Here is a 15,756-nt window from a genome sequence, read left to right on the forward strand (position 1 = left end):
ATCTTTCTCCATTGTAAGGTAAGTTCTGACAGGGGGGAAATATATATAGATCCTGACAATTGAGAAGCCCATGCTATTAAAGCAGCCGCCTGCACATTTGACCAGTCAGTCATGTTTGCCCGCTTGGACATAAAGCTTTAGTTACAAACTGAACATAAAATAACACTAAATCTAGTTTTATAATCTTCAGTGATAGAGGAAGTCTTGCTCACATACGGTTCTAAGGAAAAAAATATTGGCTCATTGGGAATTGCCAGCCAATAATAAACTTGTTTTTTTGTGATACATTTCATAAAAGAATTCAGAGAGGAGTTTATTCCAGATTAAATTCCATGTGTTTGGGTCACATGCAGGTTTTTGGAAATGTGAGATTTACTGCTGCACAACAGAGGATTGCCTCCACAGGCACATGATGTCCTCAGCTGGTACAGGGAAGGCTGAAAGAATGAGCGCAGGAGACTGGTATTGGGTTGAATTAGGCCACAACATTATTGATTACAGGAAAGGGTAGGTTTGGCTTAAGCATTGGGCATGTATCCAGCATCAGGCAACACACCTACTATCTGACAGGAACCTAGTGGGTTTGACACTGTACTGTGCCACAACCCCGCACAGGCTGCCATTTGGAGAGTGTATTGGCCCATCAGTCCCCGTGTGGATTCCTGGGCACAGTCACCCCTCCCAGACCCCTTTAGCAGTGTATCCTTCAGCCCAATGCCTTATCCCCCAAACTTGTAACAGTTACTGTGAGGTAGGTGGAAACATGCCAAATTGCTTACAATGTCTGCTTCCCCACTGGGCAGACTACTAACATACTGGGGTGGGTGAAAAATCCTGTGATGGTCAGCAAATAGGGCAGCCTGCACCTGGCCACCCCCTTAAATATGCTAAAGGTGGAAATGGGCACAGCTTCTCCTGCCACTGCCCCAGTAGATCAATTGTACTATTAAGTGACTTTAACTTAGTGGTACCTCTCAGGTTAAGTACTTAATTTGTTCCGAAGGTCCGTTATTAACCTGAAACTGTTTTCTTAACCTGAACCACCACTTTAGCTAATGGGGCCTCCTGCTGTCACCATGCCACTGGAGCATGATTTTTGTTCTCATCCTGAAGCAAAGTTCTTAACCAGAAGCACTATTTCTGGGTTAGCGGAGTCTGTAACCTGAGGTACCACTGTATATTCAAAGCACACATTAGTAAAAATCAGGAAGAAATGTGAAATGCTCCTTGAGAATGTCAGACTCATTAGTCTACTATTTATGGTGAAAAGCAAGAAAGCTAGCCAAATTTTGGCATTGTTTACAATGCAGCCTTAATTACGAATCACCAAGTGCATTATAGAAATACAGCAGCATCATGCTTCATTGCTTAGTTTGTATTCCTCACCCTTTGATTGTAAAGATTTTTTTGAAAAAGGACAGCTTTCTATAATGCTGTTTTTGAAAGCTCAAAATCAGCCTTTTAAAATTGTATTTGTTTTGGGGACACTGTGCTTTATATTTCATGCAGAAAGCATTCCAGAGAACACATCCTTTAAGTTTGCATCCTCTTTGCTGTTTCCACATTTAGCTAATAGGATATTTCTGTTTTGTTCCTGGGTTTACAGAAGATGTAACAACTTAAATGATGCCAGCATTGTGGAGAGGGAATATCATCATGTTTTGTTAAGTCTTTGTGAGTTTCCCATTACTTTTAGTTATAATATACTAGGCAAAGGTTAGACCAATCCATTTATGTCACTCATCCATCACTCTGTTAATTCCAAACATAGAGTAAGATTCCCCCCCCCAATGTTATTTTATTTAACAAAAATTGTATACTAATTAACTATAAATAGAACCTCTAAGGCAGGGGTTGTCAACCTGGTCCCTACCGCCCACTAATGGGCATTTTAGAATTCTAGGTGGGCAGTAGGGGGTTTTATGGCACAAGCTGAATCCTCCTTCCATCGAGCACTGGTGGGCCATAAGGAAATTTTACCATCAAGAAAGATTCATTAGTGGGTGGTAGGTATAGAAAGGTTGACTACCCCTGCTCTAAGGGGTTTACAACCCCGCCCCATAAAATATACAACACCATTATCAATAACAGTCATAGTCAAAAGCAAGTTTTGAAAAATGGTTCACCTTGATCTGTTTTACGTCATCAGCATATTGATGATATCCCACAGTGATCTCTTGCCAATGTTGGAAAATATGGGGAAAGTAATAGAATTGTGACATGATCACAATTTCCTGAAGGATTCTAGTAGCTATTAATGCTGAAATCCAGTGTGCTGCAATGACTGAGAGTGTCACATGTGAGTTTCTGGCTCAGTTCTTGCCCAGCCATGGTTAGATGGCCTTTACATAGGCTGGTATCTGTGTCTCCAGTGCTATGTGGGGATAATAGTACTGTCCATTGATTTTAATGGGTCCAGTATTCAATATCACTTCAGTCGGATGCAACCCAAATCATACCTTGCTCATAGTTGTAGTAATAATATTCACTGTCATAATTTGTGAAAAGGTACCAGACTATACTAGATTAACAACCAAAGTACCGTATTTTTCGTCCCATAGGACGCTCCGTCCCATAGGACGCACCTAGTTTTTTGGGGGGGGAAATAAAGGATTTTTTTTCTTTATTTCCCCCCCCCCCAAAAAACCAGGTCGAGGAACAGCGGGACGGCGGCGCTGCGCCTCCCCGCTGTCCCCCGAGCTTGTGGGGCTGGCCGATGTCTGCTCAAAGCGCGGGGCGCTCTGCCTCAGCGCGCCCCGCGCTCCGTGCAGCAGGCTGCTATCCGCAGCCTAGGGAGCCCTGCGGGAACTCCCGCAGGGCTCCCCAGGCTGCGGATGTCTGCCCCGCGCGCGGGGCGCTCCACTTCAGGGCGCCCCGCACTGGGCAGCAGGCTGCTATCCGCAGCCTGGGGAGCCCTGTGGGAACTCCCGCCGGCTCCCCAGGCTTGCTGATAGCTTCCTGAAGCCTGGAGAGTGAGACGGGTCGGTGCGCACCAACCGCTCTCGCTCTCCAAGCTTCAGTGAAAGCCTGTATTTGCCCCATAGGACGCACACAGATTTCCCCTTCATTTTTGGAGGGGAAAAAGTGCATCCTATAGGGCGAAAAATACGGTATGTTGTAAGCCTAAGTATTAGCATTGTTCTGCCCCCACAAGGGTCAGTTATTTAGTGATAGCAAATTTGTGTATTAGTATTACGTAGAAGGAATAATTCTGCCCCTTTAAGAAAAGATAATGCCTTTCCCCCCTTTTAGACCTCAATGCAGATTGGGAAATGTAGGTACAGCAATATTCTAGTTTCTATTGGTTCTGCTCAGAGCAGGAAGAAACCTCCCTTTCTCTTTTGTTTCAATCCTAGTGTTTGCCTATCCAGGAAAATGGATGAACTTGCTCGTTCTTACATAACTCAGCAGGGAACTTCATAAAAAGCGTCTAACCACTTTAATTTTCCTAACTTGTAACATGAAGTTAACGTAATTTGCAGGAAATGATCATGAACCTGGCACATGCTAAATTGTAGTTAGTGGATATAGTATACATGCAGCAGGATATTTTTATTCTGAAAATAGTAGCCTACCATGTCATAAAACATGGCTTAACAGTTAGTACATTTTGCACTAGGATGGTAGAAATCTCAAAACACTGGTTTGTATCCAACTAAGTCATATTAAACTTAAACTGATTTAAATAAATAAGCTTAGGTTAGTCAGTTCCATTGCAGTGGTTCCAACTCTGTGTATGACTTAGATGCCATCCACTGAATGTGGCTTTCCATCTCTATGGGAAGAAATAAGCAGAATCCCCAGGTTCTAGTAATTCTCCTTATTCAGAATGTCCTCTACAAGCTTTTTGACCATCAAGGTCACAAATGGAATGGGCACCATTAGGCAATTCTTCCCAAGGGGTGAAGTAACATGGCTGCAAATGCTGCCCAGGAGGGTTTGGTCAGGGGCTCTGATGCCTGCTAGGACAGACAGAACCAGAAGAAAGGCTAACAGCTGTGAGCAAGACTGTGGCTCGGCATGGTTATCAGGAAACTCAGCATTGCAAAAGGAAGATCCCACCTCTTTAGGGAAAATGGGATTTGCTTAGTTAGTGGAAGAAGGCTGCAAGATTTATCGGAGGAATGTGGTAAGAAATATTAAGACCTTGTGCTTACCTGTGTAAAGAGGAAAGGATCCAAGGTAGGTTGATTGCTCCAGATAGCACAAGGACTAGTGTAGAACTGGAAAATGTCACCTGTGTTGGGAGAGCAAAAAGTTCATATTGATTTCAATGGGAAAAAGCAGAATGGTCACAAGAATGGAGCAGCTTGAGAATGGGCTATGATTCAGGATAAAGGTGGGATACAAGGAGCAGTATTTTAGTAGCTCAGCTCAGGAACCTTCTTATGCCTGATTTTCCTCATAATAACTTAATTCCCACCCCACATGTCCATTTTTCATGTTCTTTCAATAATGTTGTGGCCAGTTCAAGCCCATTGATTGGTTTCCACTTCCTTTTATCCTTCTCTACCTACCAGAGGGGCAGGGGGATGAGTTAGCCCATGGATTGTAGAAATAAAGAAACAGTGAATTTAACTTTCTTCTTTCTAGTTCTTCGACAAATGTTCTTTTCCATGCTAAGTCATGGCTTAGTTTCTAGCATTCATTGTCACAAACGTCCAATATAAAATTGCTGTAGCATTCCACTCAAATATCTGAGTGCATGTTATCCAAAGAAGGTGTTTCTTCATTGGCCAACAAACACTGCAGCTTTCCACAGTGATGGATGACCATCCTTGACTTGGTTAAACCTCTGTTGGATTGTCTCTACAACAGAGTGCTGGGTGTGCTGTGGAAGATGAAAAGGTGGCCTAATCTTACCTTTGACTTCTTTGCTTTCACTTTCAGGAGTTGGAATTTTCCAACCTGTTTGCAGTCCTGCATTGTATCCACTCCTTCTTTGCGGCCAAAGTGGCCTGTTTGGACCCACTCTATGTTGGCAGTCAGGCCACAGCTGCTGCTACTGCTGTTACTGCTGCTGCTGCTACTACTGGTGCTGCTGTTGCTACATCTTCTGGCACTAGCAAATTGAAGTATACGACTTGATGGCTCCTATTTCTGCACTTGCCACTTTCCAGGAGTACATGAGACTACGTATACGAAACACTCATCAGACAGGTCTCTTGGAGAACCAACAGCAAGCAAGAGAACTGACTCAAGAGACAAGTGGCAGTTGTCAGCAGAGTATAGTCACATGGGATCATGAATTAAGTCTCAATTTTACAAGGCATCAGTACATAATCCAAGCAGAAATCTCTGAGGTGGATGAAGATGCTTTTATAGTATAATCTGATTGTGTTTTGAATGACACTGGAAACAAAAGAAACAGAAATAAACGAATGACACAGTGCTGCACTTAAGTATTTAATACAATTTTCAAATCTCCATAATAATAGACATTTTCTTTCCAGATGTTTTTATATGACAACCTACCAAGTTCTGGATCAGAACTAATTTCCTCTTGCTAGACTATAAATGTCAAGCAAAGAGGGATCAGTGTGTAGCAACAAGGAAGTGAATGCAAAAAGATGCTACTGTATCTCCTTAGAAAAGAAAGCACCTTAAGTACTGTTGCAAATTCATATTTGTGCCCTTTTGACATAGAATCATCTTCATTCTTAATTTTGTTTCCATCCCATTATCATAATGATAATAGTATAGCCATATTAGGTCAACATGTTTTTAAAAAGGAAATACAAGCATAATGAAGCCATCTGCTATTGAAGCCTATAGTACTTAAGCCACTTAGCTCTTGCTCTCATGAACAGCAAATGAGGTGGAAATTCTGTAATTCTCAAATTGCAGTTTGGGGCTCACAAAATTCAGTGTTCTGTGATACAGGCTGTAGCAGCCAGCGAAGGGGGGGGGGCAAGGCAGCAGAGAGCTCAGGATGGTGCAGGCACAGTGCTGGGTATGTTGAATTGCCGTCGCTGCTGCTCTTACACCACACCTGCTCCTCGCTGCCTTGCCACTCCCTACCCAGTAACCAGTAGAGATGAATGACTTAGGGAAACCAAGTCAGAAACACAGCACACACAGCCGCCACATGCTGCTGCACCAGCCACTACTACATATGGGGAGGGAGGAATCACAGCATGTAGCGAACTCAATGTGAGCATGAATGGTGGTAGCATAGCCTTCAACGTGACATGCTAATTTTCTTTCTGTGTGAATATTTTTCATGGAGAATCATCATATCTTGATGAGCCTTCACCTCAGAGCCTAAAGTGGTAGAGACTAAACACAGTTTCACCTGTTTTTGTGAGACCTCAATTCTGGAGTAATTCCATTGACCTTATTAGAACTACCCAGAAATTGTTGTTTGAGGATCATGGTCTGAAGCCAACAAAACCTTTTCCCTTTTTCCCTTTGCTTTTTTTCTACATACAGATTCTCCGTTGTTAGTAAAAATCTGTTAACATTCAGAATTGTTTTAATTATGAATGAATTACAAAACCAATGTTAAACCTGTTTAATTATGTCTTTTATTATTCAGTTTTATAGTGAAGTGTCTTTTAATCTGCCAGGCTTTGTTCTCAAATCCCAAGTATTATATTTTGTTACAGGCACAATAAAGGTCGCACAAGGCTTCACTTCTAAATTTGATTTTCATATTACCAACAGGAAACCAAGAAATAGAATTCATTTTCTCTTTTGTATTTTAATTAACAGCTGTTAAAAATGACCTTACGAAAAAGCAAGCTTTCTTGTAGGTTAAATGGAACATCCCAATTTTTGAAGTGAAACTTGGAAAGTTTTAGCAAACTCTTTAAATGGCATTCAGTGTTGTGTCATGTAAAACTAGCCCGCAGGGTAAGACAATAAGCCCTTTTCAGATATTTTATGTATGAGGCCAGCAGGCTCTGCCTCCATTGTTCATGCATTCATTGTACCATTTGCAAAGACCTCCATACATACAGTTGTAAAAGCAGAGGATTCTTCATCTGTTCGGCAACTCTGGAAAAGCAGCATGCCCTAATATTATAAGAGAGCCCTCTTTGCATGCACTGGGGTCTTTTCAGATAGTATAAGAAACACTCATACATTGGAAGGCAGAGCCTTCCGCTGAGATATAACCCCTCCCACATGCACTGGTTTCATCTGTAAAATGTCTGAAAGGGGTAATATGCTTTACATGTATTTTTAAGAATTGTATTTTAATGATGAATCTAGAGAAAGTGTAAAATTTGATCTACTATATATGTACAGTGTACATAACACCACTGATAAGGTTCCAAAGAGCCATTAGGAAATATTCTCTCATTCTCTCTCTCTCTCTCTCTCTCTCTCTCTATCTCTCTATCTCTATCTCTATCTCTGAAATGAGTTTAGTTTTGCATCGAGTACAATCCAGATCACAATTATGTGTATAAGCCAGATTCAAATCAATGCAAATAAGTATTTTCAACCATGCAGATTGTTCCCCATTGCCCTTACACCAAGGATAGGCACCATGTGGTCCTTGATCTAATTTCATACAAGTTGGGGAAAGGGGAACAATCAAGTAGGAAATGAGGTAACAGAAGGAGAGAGAGAGAAAATAGTGGCCAAAAGGGAGGGAAAGGGAGTTGGCTCCACCCACTCTTGGCTCCAGTTTCCCCATTGGTGGCTGCAGTCCCATCCACTACCAGCATGCAGTCTCCAATACATTACCCCTGAGACAAATGGCCCTCAACAGAAATAAGGGTTGTCCATCTCTGCCTTTTGTGCAGAACTGTACAGGGAGATTTGAGATCTATACATGCAGAGAATCCTTTTTATATTTACTTTCCAGAAAAGTTGCCTCATCTCTGTCCCTCTTACTGTAAGTTGCTTTGCTGGAGCTTTCTTTGGGGCATGAATTTTAAAAGTCCCATTGCCCATGTGTTCAGGGGATAAAATGAGATGGGCCAATGCTATACAGTGGAACCTTGGCTCCCGAACACCCTGGGAGCTAACATTCCGGCTCCTGAACGAATGAAAACCGGAAGTAATTGTTCTGGTTCTCAAACGTTATTTGGACGCCAAACACCCGGTGCGGCTTCTGATTGGCTGCAGGAAGCTGCTGCGGCCAATCAGAAGCCACACCTTGATTCATGAACTGTTTCAGGAATTGAACAGACTTAAGTTTGGGAACCAAGGTTCCACTGTACTATCTTAAACTGAAGCTTGTAACTGACCGTTTTCATTTCGCATATACATGTAGCACATATACATTTTATACCAGGATGGTACCTGCTGCTACTTAACTATCCCTGTGCAATATTTTTATGAACTAATCATTCAATAATTTGTAGTTCTTGCTGAAATTAGCTTTGAAGGAAATAACTAAGGTTAAGAAGGAAACAGTGACTACGTTTGATGTTACTTGGTCCAAACTATCCATAAGAATGAGTCACTGATTGCAAGCATTATATTAGAACTTCATAGGAAGGTTGTCTGGGGGGTAATATTTCATAAATCATGGTGGGATCCAATTAACACTGTGCTAGCTCATACCAGAGAATCAAGCATGCAACACACACACAGTTTTCCCTGCTCACATAAGATATATCATTCCCCTGCCCACCAAACAGGCTCTTGAAGCCAATCCCAGGCTCAAATGTTTCAACTCATCAACTTGGGCTTTGAAGGAAAGGCAGGATGTTTAAATGAATATGATAATATGTATTGAATTCACATAACTAGTATCATGGTTCTGTGGATCCTTCATTAGCATGCAGCATGTTGAGAATCATGCAATAGAGTCAGTAATATTTTTAAATTCAGAGTTTTAGCCAGGATGTGACCTAAGCATCTCAAAAGACCACACACACATATCACATTGCCAATTGGTGCATCAAATCCAATTCATAAATCTATTCAATATTGTTTCCAGTTACAAATTCAAAGTAATATGTGTGAGAGTATAGTGATATAAAATGAATCTTGTACAAGGTGGCATATTTGAATTCACTAAGCTAGGAACCAAGGTATTCCAAGTACTCCATGTAATCTAAAGACTCTGTTGTGAAAATGTGACACTGGAGAGATCTGAACGGTTGGCATTAGAGCCCGAAGTCAATAGCAAAATTTTGCCTGCTGACTTCAGTAGAATCAATGGCAAGCAAAGTACATGGTTGCTTTTACTTCTCATGCACTTAAGAATAGTAAAGTCACTCACTTACTTTGAAGCTGATGTGGGGATTAGCACTCATTAATGGGAATGATCATGATTGTGCCTTAAAAGTATCAGTCTTGCTACTCTATTACAGTAATCCTCATACTAATAGCTTCTCATAATGGCAACTAAACTGCCTACTTTCTGAAGCCAAAAGCAAAATTCTTGAAACTATAACAGACCAAAAGATAACACAGATTACAAATGGGTCTGCTATATAATTAGGAGATGACTCATGTAGTTGTATTTTTCAAACAATAATGGCTACCTTGTGGCAGCTTAGATATCTGGCATCGTTAGGGCTGCCTTATTTATTTGTACCTGTCTTTCGGAGGCAAGTATGGGTGTGATAAGTTCACCCTTTGATTATTATTATTTTAAATGCTGTGGTTTCCTTTAGAAACTACAACAAAAATGAGGAAGCTGCTGAACTCAAGGTATTCATTAAAAGTATTTTTGGTACCATAACAAATGCATCTTCAAGAAAAGCTTATAACACAGAAAAGTAGAACTCAAGATTCTTATTTTTAAATACATATGGTCACTCATATGAAGTAAGAATGTGACTTATGTTGAGTCAGGTAGCTTCAAGGCCTTGCTACCAGAGATCTATTTAGCTGGGATGGTGGGGATGGCTCCTTAGACCTTTTGTATGAAAAATGTGTTCTACTCTCAAGCTATAGCTCTGACTGGTGTAAGTGAGTTAAGGGGGCTGATTGCACTCATTTTGTGAAAGCATCCATTCATATAATGCAAAGTGCCATGGCAGAATCATGAGATAGTCTGCTTTTTACATATTGTTTGCAGTTCTCCGGCCCAGAATATCCTGAAGATACTATGCATGTGGTAATTCAGTTTACAGTTTGGTGATGCTTAATGCATCATTTTTAAAGCTAATTCCAGTAAGAGATGGTCAACTGAACTAAATTCTGGTGGCACCTCTAAATATAGCTGTTCAACATTATATATAATATGATATGTGAATCTAACTGCAATCCTGAAGGTCCATATGGGCCAGAGCTGTGCCATTGCTTGTTGTGTCTTTTTAGCTTTTCCAGGCAGTAGCTCCCAGTGTATTGGCTCATGCCCTGTGATTATTAAAACCCCCCAAAACATCTTAGAAAAGGGTTAAAATCTGTTGGGTGATTTTTAAGTTAACACCACCAGTTGCCAGGGAATATGATAAAGAACGCCCTGAGTATATGCATTCCTGAGAACTTTGGTCTACAACTGATGAGTCATATCCTGACTAAATGTGGGTCACAACAGTGACACCACCACCATGTGTGTGTGTGTGTGTGTTTAGGAGAAAAAAGTAGTGTATTTGGTTACAACAAATGACCCCTTTTATAGAATGGGGAACTTCATCAACAGCATCTATTTTCATCACTACATGAGGAAACTACATCTACAAAAATTTCATCTTGCTGTTCAACATTAAATCAGGGCAGGGAACCCTGTGGCCCTGCAGATGTTGTCAGACTCCAGCTGCCATCTTTCACTATCATTGGCCATGGTGTCTGGGGCTGATAGAATCTGGAGTTGAACAACATCTGGAGAATCACAGCTTCCCCGGCGCGAACATAAATGTACATTAGTCCCCTGCTTTCTCTCCTTATATCTGATCACAGGAAGCTAGACATATATGGTTTAGAAATATGGAGTCCCCTGTTGCTGGATGTAGCTAAAGCTGGGTTGTGAACCTTAAAATATGACAGCTATTGCCCCAAGGACATTGAGACCACAGGAACATGCAATAACTTGCATGAAAGCTCTGTGAGTTGTGTGTAATTAAAATATGGACTATGAATATCCTGCAGATAATATTGCACCGGAAAGTGCAATATTTCCCACATAATGGGACACGATTCTTTATAAGTTGCACAGCTGTATTTTGGGGTTGTAATTGCCAGCAGAAACTCTGTGTAAAAACTACGCTAGGATCCAATAAGCAGCATGCATGAGCTCAAAGCACACTCCTGGATGGGGGCAGGGAAGGTTGACTGCCTGTTTTTCCTCCCCCACCCCTCCCCCCTGAAGCATCATATATTGCTCTAGAGGGTTCCCCAATTCTCAAGACAGCTTTTGTGGGGAAGCAGAAAGGGGAAGGAGCTGGAAAGGGTCCAGTGGGAAATGGACTGGAAAGCCATGGTGCATATACAGCCTTTGGATCCAAATCTAATTAGATAGAGCTATCTCGTTGAGAATAGCTTGAAACTTGGGGGTTGTTTTGTCATATCAATCTAAATTGATATGTAAAATTTGTAAAATGCAAATGCCACACATTATTCTGCTTCAAGAACGACTCACAAAACACAGATTGAATATTATCCTCTGAAGAGTCAAGGCATTGTTCTAATAAACCTTGTTCCATCAAGTATTGATCAGATAACTCAGTGTGCTTTAGTATAGGTAATGATGGGAATTGTAGCCTCTCTTGAACTTTTCAGAATCACTCATAACCAGCAATCTTCATGATTACATCTCAAGCTATATTGTTTTACTCAAAGGAGTGAAAGGAATCGGTGCCTAAAGATTTTGAAGTTCCTAACTGAAAATTGCGAAGGAAATCAAGATAGGTAGACTTGAACGAATTATCTGCATGCATATGTTCCACTTTAGAACTTATTCTTTTTTTGGTATGCATCCATAAAAGACATTAATGGAGCACAGAGCAGATGAAGGTGGTTTTAAAAATGTCTGGGGGAGGGGGGCCTCATTCCTATGCTGGCAAAGCATTTGAATACATGTGTAACTCCATGCATGTGTTGTAATGACTTCCATCAATAGGAATAATATTGTGCATGCTTTTAAAGGCTTACATGAATCATGTTCTAGATAACAAAAAGTATTTAGTCTTCATGGAGAAAAAAATTGGCCAGTCTTAGGAAATGAAATCCTTGTGGAAGTGACCAGAGATTTCATTATGGCCAAAACCCATTTATTGAAATTGCGGAAAATGTTTTTCTGTTTTTTTTTATCATTTTGATTCTGCAAACAGGCAGCTGTGTAATACTAACTGATGCATGAGCTCCAATATCCACTGGAGTTGCCAAATTCATTTCAAGCATTAAATTTGTATTCCCACATAACAGTGTACATGTATCTATCTGCTTTCTTCGTTTTGGCATGGAGGCCATCATAGAACATGTGGTGATCTTGACAGCCCCAGACTAAAATACTGAGCAGGTTTGCCTGTGCATAACTCCTCTTGAATTAAATTGGACTTGCATGAATGTAACTGAGCACAGGATTTCAGCCAAAGTGTGGCTCAAAACAATTTGAACAATCGATGCCTGGTTTACAGTAATAATCTATGACCTTTTTAGAAATAGGATTGATTTGAAACTTTGAGCCACTCCAAATGTTCCAAACCTAACTTCGAGTGAATAACAATCCCTCAGAACAAAATGCAGATCAACTTTATTTCTATATTTTATGGTATATTCTACACTTGCTTTAAGATATAATTCTAAGTAAAATATGTATATATTGGTTGGGGAAATGACTATTTTTGCAGCAGATGCACAATCTTGACATAGAGTAATAAAATCATATCAGCTATTTTTCCCCAGACCTTAAAATTATCTGATTTTGGCTTATTCTCATTGCTTTGTACATTGATAATATTTCATGAGTTTTAATTTGTGGTTGGGGGAAATGACAGAGCAAATGTAATATAAAGTATTATATATTTTATAAATACTGAGGTTTAAAATACCAGATCAAACAATCTAAATAATTATTTCATTTTTAATTATGTTTGTGGCTCTTTGTAGTGTTTTGTGACTCAAAGACATCTAGTTGTTTAAACTCATTAATGAACTACTAATAAAACATTTCCTTCTGTTTGGTTTTGTTTCATTGATTTGTAATCATGAAAAGAAAAAATAAAATACTTTTTTAACAACTTGTTTTGGGCATATGATGTGTGGCTATCTGCAGCAGACTAGAAACTGCATTTACAGATGTTTTTATTGCTGGGATTTTTATTGCTAATATGTTTCATGGGACGAAATTCATAAATGAAATAAATGAAACAATTAAGTTCACACACACCACTTGACCTTAGCCAAAAGGCTGAGAAGTGATTGACTGTCTGATACATAACAGGCATTCCAAGGGGTGGATGCTATTAAAGGTCCAATCCTTGCACTGTACAGATGAGAAGGTATCAACAGGAGGTCCTCTTCTGTACAATGCAGTTTCCAAGTTGGTATATCAGTGTGAGATGATTTTTTTAAAGGTATCCTTGTTGATATATGGCTTTGTACACTATAAGCAGAAGAGGACCTCCTGCTTATAGTGTACAAAGCCTTTAAAAAGCAGCTCATTGAATTTAGCCCAGCAACAGAGTGGCAGGCAGTGCAATTCTTTCAACAGCAGTGTAACATGATGCTGATATTCTGCCCCAGTAAGCAGCTGAGCCACTGCATTTCTAGGTCAATCTCCAGGACAGCCACATATCAAGCATATTGCAACAGTAGTCAAATCTTGAGGTATCCAGCACAGGGTGACAATAGTCAGGTTATCCAGGAATAGAAATTGCTGCCTTATCAGCCCAAGCTGGTAGAAGGCACGCCTATCTACTGAGGGCCCCTGTGCCTCTAGTGGCAGAGGTGACTCCAGAAGCACCCCTAGACTTCAAACCTGCTCCTTCAGGGAGAATACAACCCCATCTGAAGCAGGCAATTAACCAATTATCTGGACTCAGGAGCCTCTCACCTACATCACCTACATCTTTCTCAGTCTCAGTTTGTAGATTTTCATCCAGACTAGTTATGCACCTAAATATGTATCAGGCAGCAAAGTACCATATGTTCCCTTAAGTAAATACAGAAGTGGGGAAGCTGAATTCTCACTGTAACAGCAGAATGAAGGTGGGAGAAGCTTATCTCTTTATTCCCCCACCAGATTAGAATAGTGATCTCCCCACCACCAAGCCAAAAAAAGGGCTTGGTGGTGGAAGAGTCTCCTTTGGTGCCGATGGGGCATTTTTCTACGTCAGGGGTTCTTGGCTAGGGAATGAAAAAGTGAGCCTCCGCTTCACATATAATGCCTTCAGTCTGAGAATTGGGCTTCCCAACACTCTACCTACCTAAGGAAAAGCAAAAAACCTAGCTGCCTGCTATGTATTTAAGTACACAGCTCATTTGGTCCTCTTACTCTGTAGTATGTATTAAGCTCTGAAGTGCATGCAATGCCCTACCTTCCAATCGCCTCTTCCTCAAACCGAAGGAAATGTCAGAGGACCTCCTAGGACCAAAGTCTTCATCTGGCATGTCCCTTCCTGGGGAAAACAATATTGTAAGTGAGGTAACTAGTACAGAGCAGATGGAAGAAGCCTATATATCCATCACTATCTCAGTTTGCCAAGTGCTAGCCAAATTGACACCATTCATCCACAAGAGGGGAGATATGAATGAGCTTAGGAGAAACCCCAAGGTTTGCAGAAGTACAAGCAAATCTGGTAGGAATAAAAACTAGCCAACTAGGACTGAATGTTCAGTGGCTACCATGTGGTAAATTACTATTGAAAGAGAAAGAAAAAAGCCATGCAAATTGAGGGCATTGTGCTGGCTTGGGCAATCAGGCATGTCATCCAAAACATCTGAAGAGAACCACACTGCTGAAGGCTAATCAGCCTCATCTAGTGATACAGGATATTATATCTGATGCTTTGTGTGTTTCTTTGGCTCTTCTCTACTTTATTTGCTACTAGGGATGGGAGAACTTGCAGTGTGATGACTTCAGATCACTCATTTTACATCATGAAATGCCACTGACAACAGGGAAATAACAAGACATGGTCTTCCTGTTTTCAGCAATACCCCAGTGTCTGTCATAATATCTTATTCTTCCAGCCTGAATAATTGTGATAATGCAGGGGTTGAAAATGAATTATCTCTGCGTTTCTGCTTTATCATATTTTTAGCATATTGTTGAAAGATTTCATTGCCATATCACTCTCCTTAAAACTTGGCAAATGGTTTCATCATTTTGTCTGTATGGTAGCTGATATTTAACATTTCATTTAGCATACAGCCATAGAGCTGGCATGACTCTTCTGAAAAAGAACTCTTTCCAAGGTGATCAAAGAAAAAAATGCTAAATTATACATGCTGAACTATACTGAGAGCATACATGCTAGCAATAATACATTGTGGAAAATTTAACTCTACAAACCATAATCTTACACCTAAACATTACATGCTCCTGCAGCTGTGTACAGATTTTTATTTCTAAGGGGCAATGGGAACAATTTATCACTAATGTGATAACAACCCTTAACCTAGAATTGCTAGATTCATAATTATATAATTGGAGGAACCTATAGATATAGTTGAATGGGGAAAACATTTTTGTTCCTTCGTCTAATTTACACCCACTCACATGCATTGTTTCACCCAGGTTGGGAATGATGAAATTGATTAGACCACAGAATGCTTGTAATTGGATCCAATCAATTTCACATTTAAGAGGGCTTGAATGGCAGGACATTGTTTACTGAAAAGGCAAAATAGCTTCATGCTTGTGCTTTCCTCACTTTTTAAAGGACAAGTTGAGCACATGGA

General features: G+C 40.4%; 1 protein-coding gene across 4 annotated transcripts in view; it reads left to right on the forward strand.

Annotated features, from left to right (window-relative positions):
• SNTG1 (syntrophin gamma 1) overlaps positions 1-13,093 on the forward strand; it is a 222,100-nt gene extending 209,007 nt beyond the window's left edge. For all 4 annotated transcript variants that reach the window (XM_083622996.1, XM_083622995.1, XM_083622994.1 and 1 more), the window contains one exon: positions 4,891-13,093. In XM_083622996.1, the coding sequence (XP_083479122.1) occupies positions 4,891-5,088 (198 nt within the window). In that variant the 3' untranslated portion in view covers positions 5,089-13,093. The remainder of the gene's footprint in view (positions 1-4,890) is intronic.
• The last annotated feature ends 2,663 nt before the right edge of the window (positions 13,094-15,756 follow it).

This window comes from Podarcis filfolensis (assembly GCF_964270895.1).
Source record: "Podarcis filfolensis genome assembly, chromosome: 7".
Classification (NCBI taxonomy): Eukaryota; Metazoa; Chordata; class Lepidosauria; order Squamata; family Lacertidae; genus Podarcis; species Podarcis filfolensis.